The sequence below is a fragment of the Pseudochaenichthys georgianus genome, chromosome 17, assembly GCF_902827115.2.
Source record: "Pseudochaenichthys georgianus chromosome 17, fPseGeo1.2, whole genome shotgun sequence".
Classification (NCBI taxonomy): Eukaryota; Metazoa; Chordata; class Actinopteri; order Perciformes; family Channichthyidae; genus Pseudochaenichthys; species Pseudochaenichthys georgianus.
The window spans coordinates 18,376,906-18,388,834 of record NC_047519.1 but is presented as its reverse complement, the minus strand read 5'-3'; the positions used below and the strand labels follow the sequence as shown (position 1 = coordinate 18,388,834).

The 11,929-nt window shown below is 39.0% G+C and overlaps 1 protein-coding gene across 5 annotated transcripts in view; it reads right to left on the bottom strand.

Moving 5' to 3' along the window:
• Positions 1 to 4,411: 4,411 nt before the first annotated feature.
• The window catches only part of map4l (microtubule associated protein 4 like), an 82,850-nt gene continuing 75,332 nt past the window's right edge, over positions 4,412 to 11,929 (bottom strand). For all 5 annotated transcript variants that reach the window (XM_034104323.2, XM_034104324.2, XM_034104325.2 and 2 more), the window contains one exon: positions 4,412 to 11,425. In XM_034104323.2, coding sequence (XP_033960214.1) covers positions 11,421 to 11,425 — 5 coding nt within the window. In that variant the 3' untranslated portion in view covers positions 4,412 to 11,420. The remainder of the gene's footprint in view (positions 11,426 to 11,929) is intronic.

The following is an 11,929-nucleotide window of genomic DNA, read 5'->3' as shown; positions in this document are numbered from 1 at the left end:
CGCCTGACCCCGACAGCAACCTCTTGCCGGCACAGATCATCTTCGGCCGCCCCCTTCGTGGCTCGCTCTCCTTCGTGGCTCGCTCTCCTTCGTGAACCGTCTAGAGAAGTTCTCAAACCCGCATATCCGCCTGCTATGGCGCGAGGCATGGGTGGCGAAGGACGACGCCCTTCGGACCCGTACCACCGAGTCTCTGGGGACTCACTCAAGACGGCTCCGCCCATTGGCACTCGGCGAAAGCGTATTCCTCCAGAACCAGCGAGGCCCGAGCCCCCATAAATGGGACAGGTCAGGGATCGTGGTGGAGTCGCCGGGCCACGACCAGTATCGGGTATTCCTCTGACCTCACCGTTCCTACGGGTGCCTTCCTGGGCGCACCGCTCCCGGTGCCGCAGTCGCCGCCGATGCTGCCGACGCTGCTGCCGACGCTGCCCCAGCCTACTCGGCCAGGCCGCGTGAGGAGGCCGCCTGCACGTAACGAGCCCGAGTCCGGCAGCTGGATTTAGACCGTTAATCTATTCCGGCCTATAGTTTTCCGGTCTGGGAGGGATGAAGAGTTTATCGCCGGCCACTAGAGGGCAGCGTCACTGCTGTCGCTATCCGGATATGCCGTGCTCTGACCCGGTAGTGCCGAGCGGCCATTTTAGTTCAAATATTGTTCATTCACTCCGCCTCGAGTTGAGACGTTCATCCACTCATTCATGTAAGATTGTTTCCTCTATTGTTTGGTGTGTCTTTACTCTATGTAATTGAATATATGTGTATTGGTCATGACATGCATGTATGTAGTACTTTGTCAGCTTATCTTATCTAGTGTCTATCTAGTACTTTGTCAGCTTATCTTGCTGCATTGCTCTGTTTCAGGGTGTCGTCATCCTTGTCATTAAAGTACCGAAACTGACATTGAGGAGTGTGTTTCTTCAATAATAATTATGACTATTAACTTTATTGTGAAATTAAAATAGAACGGTAAAGGAAAATACAGTTTCAGTTTCTCGATTTGAAGCTTATGCATTGTACCATGAACCTGTATAGACCTCTAACAGTCAACTGCATGAGGAGTTGGAAAGGTAGTTCAGTAAATAATATCTTTAAAAACTACAAAAACATCCCTTTCTATCAGCTGTGCACCGTTATGGTGTAAATATAACCTATCTACCAATTGGATCAAATATAAAAGTCAGCCGAATTAGTGTTGATACTGCAAGGAGATGTATTGTGTGAAAAGAAATGGAAGATGTTGTTTAATTGTTAATATATTTATGATCCATGATATTCAGTTTTGGCGGCATTTCTTATAGTTTGTCAAAAGGTCTTCTGATCAGGGCTCTATTAATAAATATCTACGGCAGATATGTAATATTTAATGCAGCTGAACCGTGTATTACAATGCCGTTATGTGATGACTTCCAAAGAGAAAAGCAAGAACACTCGGAATAAAGTATTATTTTATTTAAAAAAAATGTTTTTCCGATTTCATATCGCATAAACACCATATCCCAACATGCATTGCGGCTAAAACCATCGATGTTTTAGCCTATCAAAACCTCTGAAAAAAGAAAGGTGTCTCAGCATCGAAAGAGAAAAACCTATGGGAAAAACACAAAAGCATTGTACACAATTTAAACCAATAAATGTCGTATAATTAACAAGGATAAACTGATATTTTTTAGTTGATGAGCACTGCAGATATCACTGTTAAATCATTTGATCATTGGTTTTATTTTGAAAACGTAGAGACCGGAAATACTGTTTTCAACCCGTAACTTTACATGGAGTCTGCCGCAATGCGCATACCTCAAATCATCTTCGTAATATCTATCAAACTATAGATCCTACATATCGACTGGACGTGGATTCTAAAAGTACAATATACACTTCTCGCTAGAAATCTAATCAAAAAGCGTTTTAATGGCCAAACTATCCTACAATTTAGGATTTTACAGAGGGTTATTATTTGTGAATAAACGATTCGATTCGAGTAACGTTAGCATTCAACGGGCGAAAACTTTAAAACGTAATTATAGGACATTAAGCGCTTGAACAAACGACATATTTGGTCGTAATAAGGGCCTGAACAATCGGCCCATTTGGTCGTATGAGTTGGAGGACTTGTTGATAAATATGGCATCATCTTCAATAACTTTTACTATTATACAGCTTATTTCTACCAAACTCACTATTTACACTGTTGTTGTTAGCATCTGGTTAGCTAGCTGCGCTAACGGATATTAGAAGCAGTTTCTAAAACAAGGAGAGAGAGAGAGAGCTCTCTCCTGTCAGACTGAGAGCGATAACTGGGTCATTCCAGAATTGGAGGACAATTTAGACACCAACATTTTAGAATACATTTAATGTATTTAGGAAAAACAGATAATAAACCATCAAAAAAAGTGATTTGCCCAGCTAGGCATCAAATGTATATTTTCCAATGAAGAATTACCTGAAAATGAATACTAATTTGAGCTTTAACCTCAGGAATTATTGCTAGATGTAGCATGTAATGCTACTTTCAAGGCAAGGACACACTTCTATATCTAATGCAAGAAAGATAACTTTGAAATTAATATGCTTTATTCTGATAATATCAGTAACAGGGTTGAGTGGGTCAGAGTGCCACACTCTTTTAAGACTGAAAATAAAATAAAAGAGAGGACTTAGTTTTGGTCTACCCATGGCACTAGCACATGGCTTGCTGATGTCACTTCCACTGTGTCATCTGACTTACAGTTGTTTCACTTCCTGTGCCAATCTAAAAAGGTTTGGGTAACAGGGTTGAACGCATGTTGAGGGACACACCTTCTGTGCAAAATTACTGTTATTTAAAATGTGTTTATGATTTAACAAATTGATTTTACCATTACAAGAGACATATATCAATAGAATAATACCAAAAAAGTAAATAAAATCCCTATTTTAAATGTTATATTTGACATGCAAGATGGTCACCAAGAAGCGGGGACAAGAGAAAAATGCCATTTTAGGGGATGTTCGAGAGCTATTTGATCATTTAAATAATATTTTGAAACCACTTTTTCTACAACTTTATATACATTTTGTCTCAAGACAAGTATGTTTAACACAACAAGTGCATGTTTTAGCATTTTTGGCATGGATTTTTTTTTTTTTTTATATGGGTGACATTAAATGTCCTCCAATTCTGGAATGACCCAACTACAGCTCAGTGAGGTAAGGGACTCTGAGTGTTTGGATAGTTAACTTTAGTCTAGTTATCTCGGTGGGTCTCAAACGGTTTGGTCAACATTTATGAGAATACATGAAAAACAGAAATACTATATGACAGTAAAATATCCATAAAGAAAAAGAAAATCCGTGTGCAGTTCTGTTTCAGAATCAGAAACAGGTTTATTGCCAGGAAGGTTCACACATACTAGGAATTTGACTTGATGTCATGGTGCATACATAAAATATAAAAAACAAGAAATCTAATATAAAACACAAAATATTTTACACCGTATCATATGGATGTTGAGAGATGTATCCATAGATCTCTTAATTTTGCTCTCAAAGTGCACCAGATTGATGAATTTAACTTCAATAATTTAATAAAAATCTTCCCGGTGGAGCATGCCCCCGGACCCCCTGGAGGAGGTGAGGTACCCTCTCCCATAAAATATCACTTTATCTCTGCTTACACCAATAATGCCATTTTAAATGCTGTAAGCTGATTATCGAGCCTTCGTTGTAAGAGTCGCGGGTACACTGTGTATGTGCGTATTCCACTGTAGCGCCCGGTACATTAATGGGAAACCCTAGTTTGTACATGTTCAATACATTTGTAACAATGTACACATGAATGTTTCTTTTTTCGGTTCACCAAAAAAAATCTCACTCCAAGCTGAACTCAAAGGTTGGCAGCCCTGGCTATATCCAATAATTATAATATACATATCATGTACATTAGTAAGTTATAGTAATGTAGGCTACATGATATTAACATATTAACTAAAGTCCACCATACTGCACTCTGTGTCTACATTATAACAATACATTTGGATACTTCTGTTGTCATACTTAGGTAAACACCTTAACTTGTAAAATAGTATTTCTACATTATAGTAGGTTACTTAAACTTTGCCTCAGTTTATTTTCTCTTGGTTCTGACAAAGTTTAAAAAAAATGACATGTAGTCAACCATGTCTACCACCACTTACATAAAGTATTCAGAGTTGCAAAAAGCTGAACACACTGATTAACCAAGCACAAATAAACATTATTATGATAGATGATTAGTTTATGCATTTTCCACTTAACAGTCAGTTAGATATTTGCAACACTCATTTTAAAAACACACACAGAAGCTACACATTCTATACGTTTTGAGACGTCGTGCAGTGGTCTAACGACAGTATGAAAATAATTGTAGAAGAAATCAAAAAAACTCTGACACTTTAGTGATCTTTGCTCATCTTTTTATTTCATGATTAATATTCACACACTGGTTAACAATGAATCACAATGAACATCTCTTTCATACCAAATATTCAGAATTGAAAGGGGAGATGAGCTCTATCTAATCGGACAGATGCCTCTAACAACCAGCAGCATGTTTGTTGTCTTCTGCATGCTTTTGCTATGGTGGTGTGGCCTACAGAATAAAACAGCACACGATACAGTGGATCCACGCCTCAGCACTGAAAAGTAGATTATTTTGCCAATTGTTTTCCTTTCAATTTGTAATGGTATGTTCAACAATTGAGCTTATAACTATGTAAGACACAAAACAATTTATATTTAAAGTATTTCTAGTAAATTAAATCATTAAATATGTATTGCTAGTACAATTCTAGTGGTGAGCTCTCCTTGATAAAACAAACTATTACCATGCTGTATATGTGGTAAAGGACCCAAGTAGAAAAAATACCTTTCAGTGCTGTGACGCTACAAGCCTCTGCAGGTGGAAGACACAGCTATGGCCCCCAGGTTCATATCTACCAACACTCCCTTTTGTTCTTGATAACTTTTTCCCAGTTACATCTCAGGCAATTAGACATCTCACTTACTCATTGTGCAAATTTGTCCAAAGATTTTCCTAAATTTGGTCCAAGACATCCCTTAACTCAGTCCCGTGTTGGTAGGTATGTCGAGGTGTCTATATAGGAGCTGTCTAATACAGAACATTACATTCTACCACATGCCAAAAGACTAAGTCTGGTTAGTCTAACGGGAGGGGGGTGGTGGTAGGCGAGCGAAAGGGCTGACCAGTGTGTGTCAAGTATGACAGTAGTGCATTTCAATCCAATATTAAAATGGCAATTTCTATTTCTGTTTTAATACATTTCCACAAATTCTGTGATTTTGTTATCTGTAATTTGAGGTTTCTCTGTCTGTATACCTATTAAGTCATATCTCAGATCCTACCCAAACACGACACACACTGCCTCCCTTGCTTCCCAACAATTTGAATCTGGTAAATAGTGTTTCCAATGTGATCTATCTTCCAAAACAGAACAGAGTTCTAAGGTACAAACCTTATACATGTATTCATCATCTTGCATCTTTAATACATTTTAAAAACATTCTTGAAACTTCAGCAGCCCTTTTCTTGGTGGAAAAAAGGCAGACACTGAAAAAAGAAAAAGTACACTTTTCCTTTCTTATGCTTTCGATCTTATAATAATAACATTATTAACCTTAACAGTAACAGGTTTATGAATGCGAGAGCTCATCTGTCAACATCCACAACACCCTGTTAAGAAGCAGTACGATTATTTTTCTTTTTAATTTTTTCTTTGAGTTACTTCTGGAGTGATAAAAACATGGTGGTAACTATATACAAGGGACGGTGTGAGATACTAGTGGAAGGGTGGTGTTCAGGCGCTATACTGGGGAGTCAAACAGTTATGAACGGACATCAGAGTGAATCTGGTTATTACATTTTGTCCAAGCTTACATTTGTTTAACTGTAGTCCAAAAATAACCATACTGGTTACTTTACTGATTCCGAAAAACTAATCATATATCTTCTATGATTCTATTAAACCTTAATTTGAATTGACAAGTTTAACAAATGAAGGTAGACTGGAGCCATACTTATTTTCTATTTTGTGAGCCAGATTTGCACCGAGCAGTACCTTTTAGTTTAAAACATTCAATTTCTGGCAAAAAAACTATGCAATGCCGTCACTGCTTCTAAGTGACCTTCAACACATCTCTGTCATTCACATATAGCTATCCGTCGCTACTTATCAGCCAACAAATACACTGATACCAAACGGCAGACTTGCTTTAAGCTAATACTGTTTGAAACCGACCTGATTCTCATGTAAAGTCACAATAAAACTTCTTACACAACAACTGAAGATGTACTGTTCTCTATGTGTCGCCCTGGTTAGCACTTTAAGATGATGCCCAGGGACCTTGGTTACATGTCATCTCTAATTTCATTTTCTGTCAGCTCTCTTTTGTGTATCTAAAGGCACAAATGCCCTTCCATGGAAAAAGACACAACATCAGAATTCCCCTCTTTGAGGATTTCATGTATAGAAATGTCAAAAAAAGAATTGTAACCTAATTCTTTTCAATGACATTTCTTTACTCCCACAAAGTTAGAAAAAAATTACAAAATGTGTCCCTTAACTTAATTGGATTTGACTTTTTCGCCCATAGATTCATACATTACAAAACAGAATTACAATCTTTATCATTATCTGCTGGCTTTAGTAGCTTACTTGCTAATGTCACTCATTTGCAAACAAAACAAGCAATGCATTTTTTTTCAGAATGTTTGCCATTGAACAAACCTTGTATTTCACAGGTCATGGGATAGTACTTTGAAAGTAATTCACTGCTGCAAGTTCTCATTTTCATTGTTTAGGATACAACTTCAGTACAATTACTCTAAACATGTTTTGCCAGAGGTAGCTGTGATGCCAGTCTCAACATATATCAAATTAGGCTCCTCGAAGCTCAGTATGGTCTATAAACTGAAACCTTCCCACTTGGGAGATGTGCTTTTGTAGCTTGGTCAGAAAGTAATAACCAGTGAATGTTGACAGACACAACATAAGGGCAGACTGGAGAGTAGAGTGTAAAACTATCATAGCCAATAGAACAACACCGATGACCAAAGTTCCACTAAAATCCACTAAGCTGACCAAGAGAAAGGGGTCCCGATGTGTCATTCAAGATACACCACATCAGATCAACCCAATAACATGCTCTTACACTGAGCATCCAACACACATTAAGACTAAAACTTGTTCCTCTGTTATATGCACAAACCAATATCTACAACTATCAAAGTGCTTTCATTCCTTTGTTCTCCTATTCCCGAAGAAAGATTCACATTATCGTGTTCACATATGATCCGCACATATGCAATGTTTTACTTTTAGGCAACTCATGGGAATGATTTTTGTAGGGAGCAGTACAATATTAAATATGCATCAACGGTGCTTTTTAGTTTTATTGACGACTATTTGATCACTTGTTCTCTGATTATCGTAACTTCATCTAACTAGCGAGACTGTTTTGCTGCGAAAAGCACACATGTACAGTACACAGCTGACAATGTTTTACCAATATACAGTAAAGCAACTTCACTTCAGTGCATCATGAAATGAACAAGACTGTGTTCAAAGTGTACAAGAGACTTTTGAGTTTTAAGAGGAGCTGTACATAAGTAATATAATTCCGATGGTTTTCATTGTTCCAGATACAATAACATATAGTGTGACCATCAAAATATTTAATGGGAACAGTATGTAGCTTGACCGGAGCTTCACTAGCGGTGATGTAAGGGTTCTCAGTCAGCCTTTATTAAGTCTCAGCGCCAGACTATCAGTGTTCTAGAGGCCAAGCAGCGCTCTCTACAGGATGGATTAGCAACACTTCACACATCTGACAACTACGGCAACACCCCACAAACACGTCACTAGTCCTTCCTAGTTTTAGCGGAGACCATCGCAGGCTTTAATGCACACTGCATAGAATTACAGGGAGTAGATAGGACTTTCAACATTTAGCTGCTTCTACTATACTTTTTTCTGTGACACACAACAACGCTTTTGGTCTGTAAATCAAAGTCACATCACAGTGCTGTTTTCATAGAATCAAAAATGCATCGCACTGAATTGAGGTGATTTCCCAACATAATACATAATTAAGATTAGCCTTAGTGCATTACCACATTGTTTTATGAGAACACTGCTACATGTAAATATGTGGATCTATTTCAATGTGTCCCCACTGGATGGCCCCAGCTATAGTATTTGCAGGATGTTCTTGGTTCTGATACTGGTGCATTCATGGCATTTAAGAGCAAAGTAAGAACATTTCTAATAATATTATCACATTTTTTAACCTTTAAAGATTTGTATATCCAGTGGTATCCTATACATAACAAAGAACAACTCAAAGCTTAACAAAACAGAAACAAATGCATTTAATAAGCTATTTACTTCCATCTATTTACATTACAGATGTTGAGTAAAACAGATGCTAAAGTGGTAACTAAAAACATGATCGTGAGCATCTCTTAGTAGGCTCAATCTACTAAATAAGCAATCAAGAGTTGCAAAAAACACACACAACTTTAGACTTGCCATGGATGTAACATTATTCCCTTTAGTTAACACATCTTCCTCAACGCTAACTCCTTTAACTGCCTGTCAACTTCAGTGGTCGATCTCTGTCCATGTGCACGTAACAAGGGACGTTCCCAACTAATATCACTGTACTGCTGTCCGAGAGTTGGAGTGAAAGACAGGAAATACACGAAAAGGGGACAATGACTACGATAGGAACAACAAACCGAAACAGCTCATCATTGTTTTAACAATATCAGCATAGACAACCAAAATACTATAATATAACAGAGTTGGTATCATAAACAGAAAAATGCTTCTATGAACAGAATACCGTTTTTATTTCAGGGTGTTCATCTGTGTGTTTTATATTGTTTGTGTATGTGTGATGATTTATTTGGGTGTGTGTGTGTGCTTCCTGTTTATAGATATCTGTGCTTATGTGTAGGTTTGTTTTTGTGGGAGGAAAGTAAGCAGGTCTCACAGAGAGGATTCTAAGACGCATCGGCCAGTTGGAAAACGGAAACCGGGTTGAACAACGTGACCAGGAAGTACCACATGCGCGAGAGAATGAAGGCGTCTGTCTGTCTCTAATAGCCACATGTGAAGTTGTTAAGCTAAACACAGATCAGCGTGACTGCTGCGGTCTATAGCTGTATGACGGGGACTGAGGACATGGGAGCTTTGCGATTACAGTGGAAACCTAAGAGTTATAGTGCAGGAGAACAGGGTTGCATGTGCTTTGACAGGAACACACTTACGGAGAAGATTAAGACTTTATTGCCCCCAGACTTGATGCCATGCGAAGGGTCGGATGTGAGCTACATTTTAAGATAAGGTTAAGGTTGCTTCAGGTTTTTTTTTTGTCATTTTTTAAATCATCAAACAAAACCAAACCGGGCTGCAGTCCTTAAACATCACCCGTAGTTTGTAGACTTGTCCTACAAGCACGGGACCAGGACGGATCTAAGTCAAAGTGTTCAGCTTCATGCCCAGGATGTGAACAGTTTAGTAACATTAAGTGGTGCTATCAATATATCCCCAGAGGTGGGTAATATCCTCCAGAGGTCAGTAAGTACCCTGTTGTGTTAATACATATTGTTTTACATAGAGTAGCGACCATTTTGAGGAAGCTAACAGGGATTAGAATAAATAAATATTACGTTAGATAGAATTAAGACCCAGCCACACCAGAAAGTGGCATGGTGGAAACCACATGTTTTCCCAAATCATGTGGTTTTAGCAGCTCTACCCTCCAGCAACTTAATGTGTCCCTTAGTTCACAAACTTCACTTGATGTGAACATTTTTCACATTTTCTCAAATCTCTGGTGATGCGGATTGCATTGTATAACACAGATTTTAGTGTGATATTTCCGCGTGACCGGGTCTTTTCCCAGCAGCCTGTGACATGGTGGTTGACACTGTTACCGCGTTAAGAGAAGTGCTACATGCTGTATACTGTGCATTGACCCTTTATGTTGATTAAATATTGCAGAGTAACTCCAAGGTTTAACACTTTTTTTGAAGGGTTAAATAATCCTGCTCAAGTCGCTCATTCAGTTTGAATTTATAATCACTTTGAGGTTAAATACTGTGATCGCAACTTATTTGGCATAGAGATCAAATACCTGTGTTCCGTGCCAAATCCTTTTTTTTAGCCATGGCTACCCAGAGAAGAGACAGAGCTCCCCCATCACTTGACGCCCATCTCTCTCTCGATGATTATCATGCACTGATCACATCAGTAAATTATGTTTCTAACTGAAGTAAGTCTTGTCTGCTTTGTTATAGCCTATTAATTTCTGTTGTGTACTGTCAATGAATACATCCTTTCTTGAACGATGACACAGGATCACCCTGAATGCCTCTGCACTTTGTTTCTGAACTGATGTTGAACTCTGTCTTTAGTTCAATTACGAAACATCTCAAATTGTATAATCTGTTGTCTACATAAGCCCCTGTCCACTGAGCCACTGCTAATGGTTAGCATCATGATACTAATAGTCCGGAGAAATAGAATTGTAATAAATGAGGTAAAAATAAACATGTGCAATGATACCAATAAATGTAATGGGAGATAATGTTGAGGAGTTTGCTATAATGGGACAGAGTGCAGTCTTGTTAATACTGTAGATTTGGAAATAATTTCTGTCCGTCTGGAAGATTGGGATGTTTGGATTTGAAGCAGACTTGCCAGTGTTTGCCCTGCTGCTGACTGGTAGCAAGCCCTCAGCTGGTAAGTATGCTTTGGAGCCAAGTGTACATGGACTGGGAATGAAAGTGGGGCAAATAGTAGCGTTAGCATATATTTGCTTACATGTTCTAAAGATTAATGAGGATTTGTTTTGTGAAGGCTTATAGGAGGGACTTAGAAACTAAGTTCTGAGGCAGGGTGTTTGCGCTATAAGTATTTGTGTTTAAACTGTATCAAACTAATAGGTGGACATATTCTAAAACTGCCTATGCTCGGTATGCTTTCATACATCATTGACTACAATAGTGGGTTTGTTGCGTTGGTGTAATTCAATTTAGGGTTTGCGGTTGAAGTCCTCTAAATCAGTGCCTACAAGAGGATCTTATCAGGAAAGAAGCTGGTGGAACCCAACACACAGAAACAGACAAAAAGCAAGTGCTCTTCTCTGTGGTAGGCAGGGTCAAAGGTCAACCGTTGAGAGGTCAAAGGTCAGGGTTGGTAGCAAGAAGCTGGCAGGTGGATCCCGGAGAAACACTGAGGCGATCCGTCAGTTTGGTGCAGCGGTGGGCGAGATGAAGGGCAGGGCCAAAGGGAAGTGACTGCGCCGTGGTAGGTTGGTCGGTCGGTTGATTGGCAGGTTGGCGTGTCCCACCAAAATCTAAAGCTCACTGGGACTCAATCTGTTGATTAGAAGAAACTAGAATAAGAAACTAGGCAGTAACCAAAGAGAGAAAAAGAGGGTGACAAAAGTGATACTGAGACAGAGGAAACACTTCCAGCCAGATGGTCTGTTTCTTTTCCAGTTTACAGGCTGTCACTGTGGGGCAGGTTTATATGAATTATGTGCCAAATTATAAACCATTCCCTTTTTATATTGTATTAGCACTACAGCCATCCATCAAGTAGACAGAGTTTGGCAACCACATCAGGTGGCAGAAGTCTGTTGTGCCTCTGAACTCAGGGAGTCTGGAGGCTAGCTGCTGTGCCAGGGATGAATGTATCCACTCAGACTGGCTAATTCTTAGTCTGTAGGTCTCTTCATAATTTCATTCAGCAGCAAAGTGTCTGCTGTTTCTACCACACCGCTCCATCACACACGTAGCACAGGTATACTCCAACATACATGCACACATAGCTTTTTACTGTCAATTGTTGTGTAATTGACCGTTTGCTAAACCCCCGAT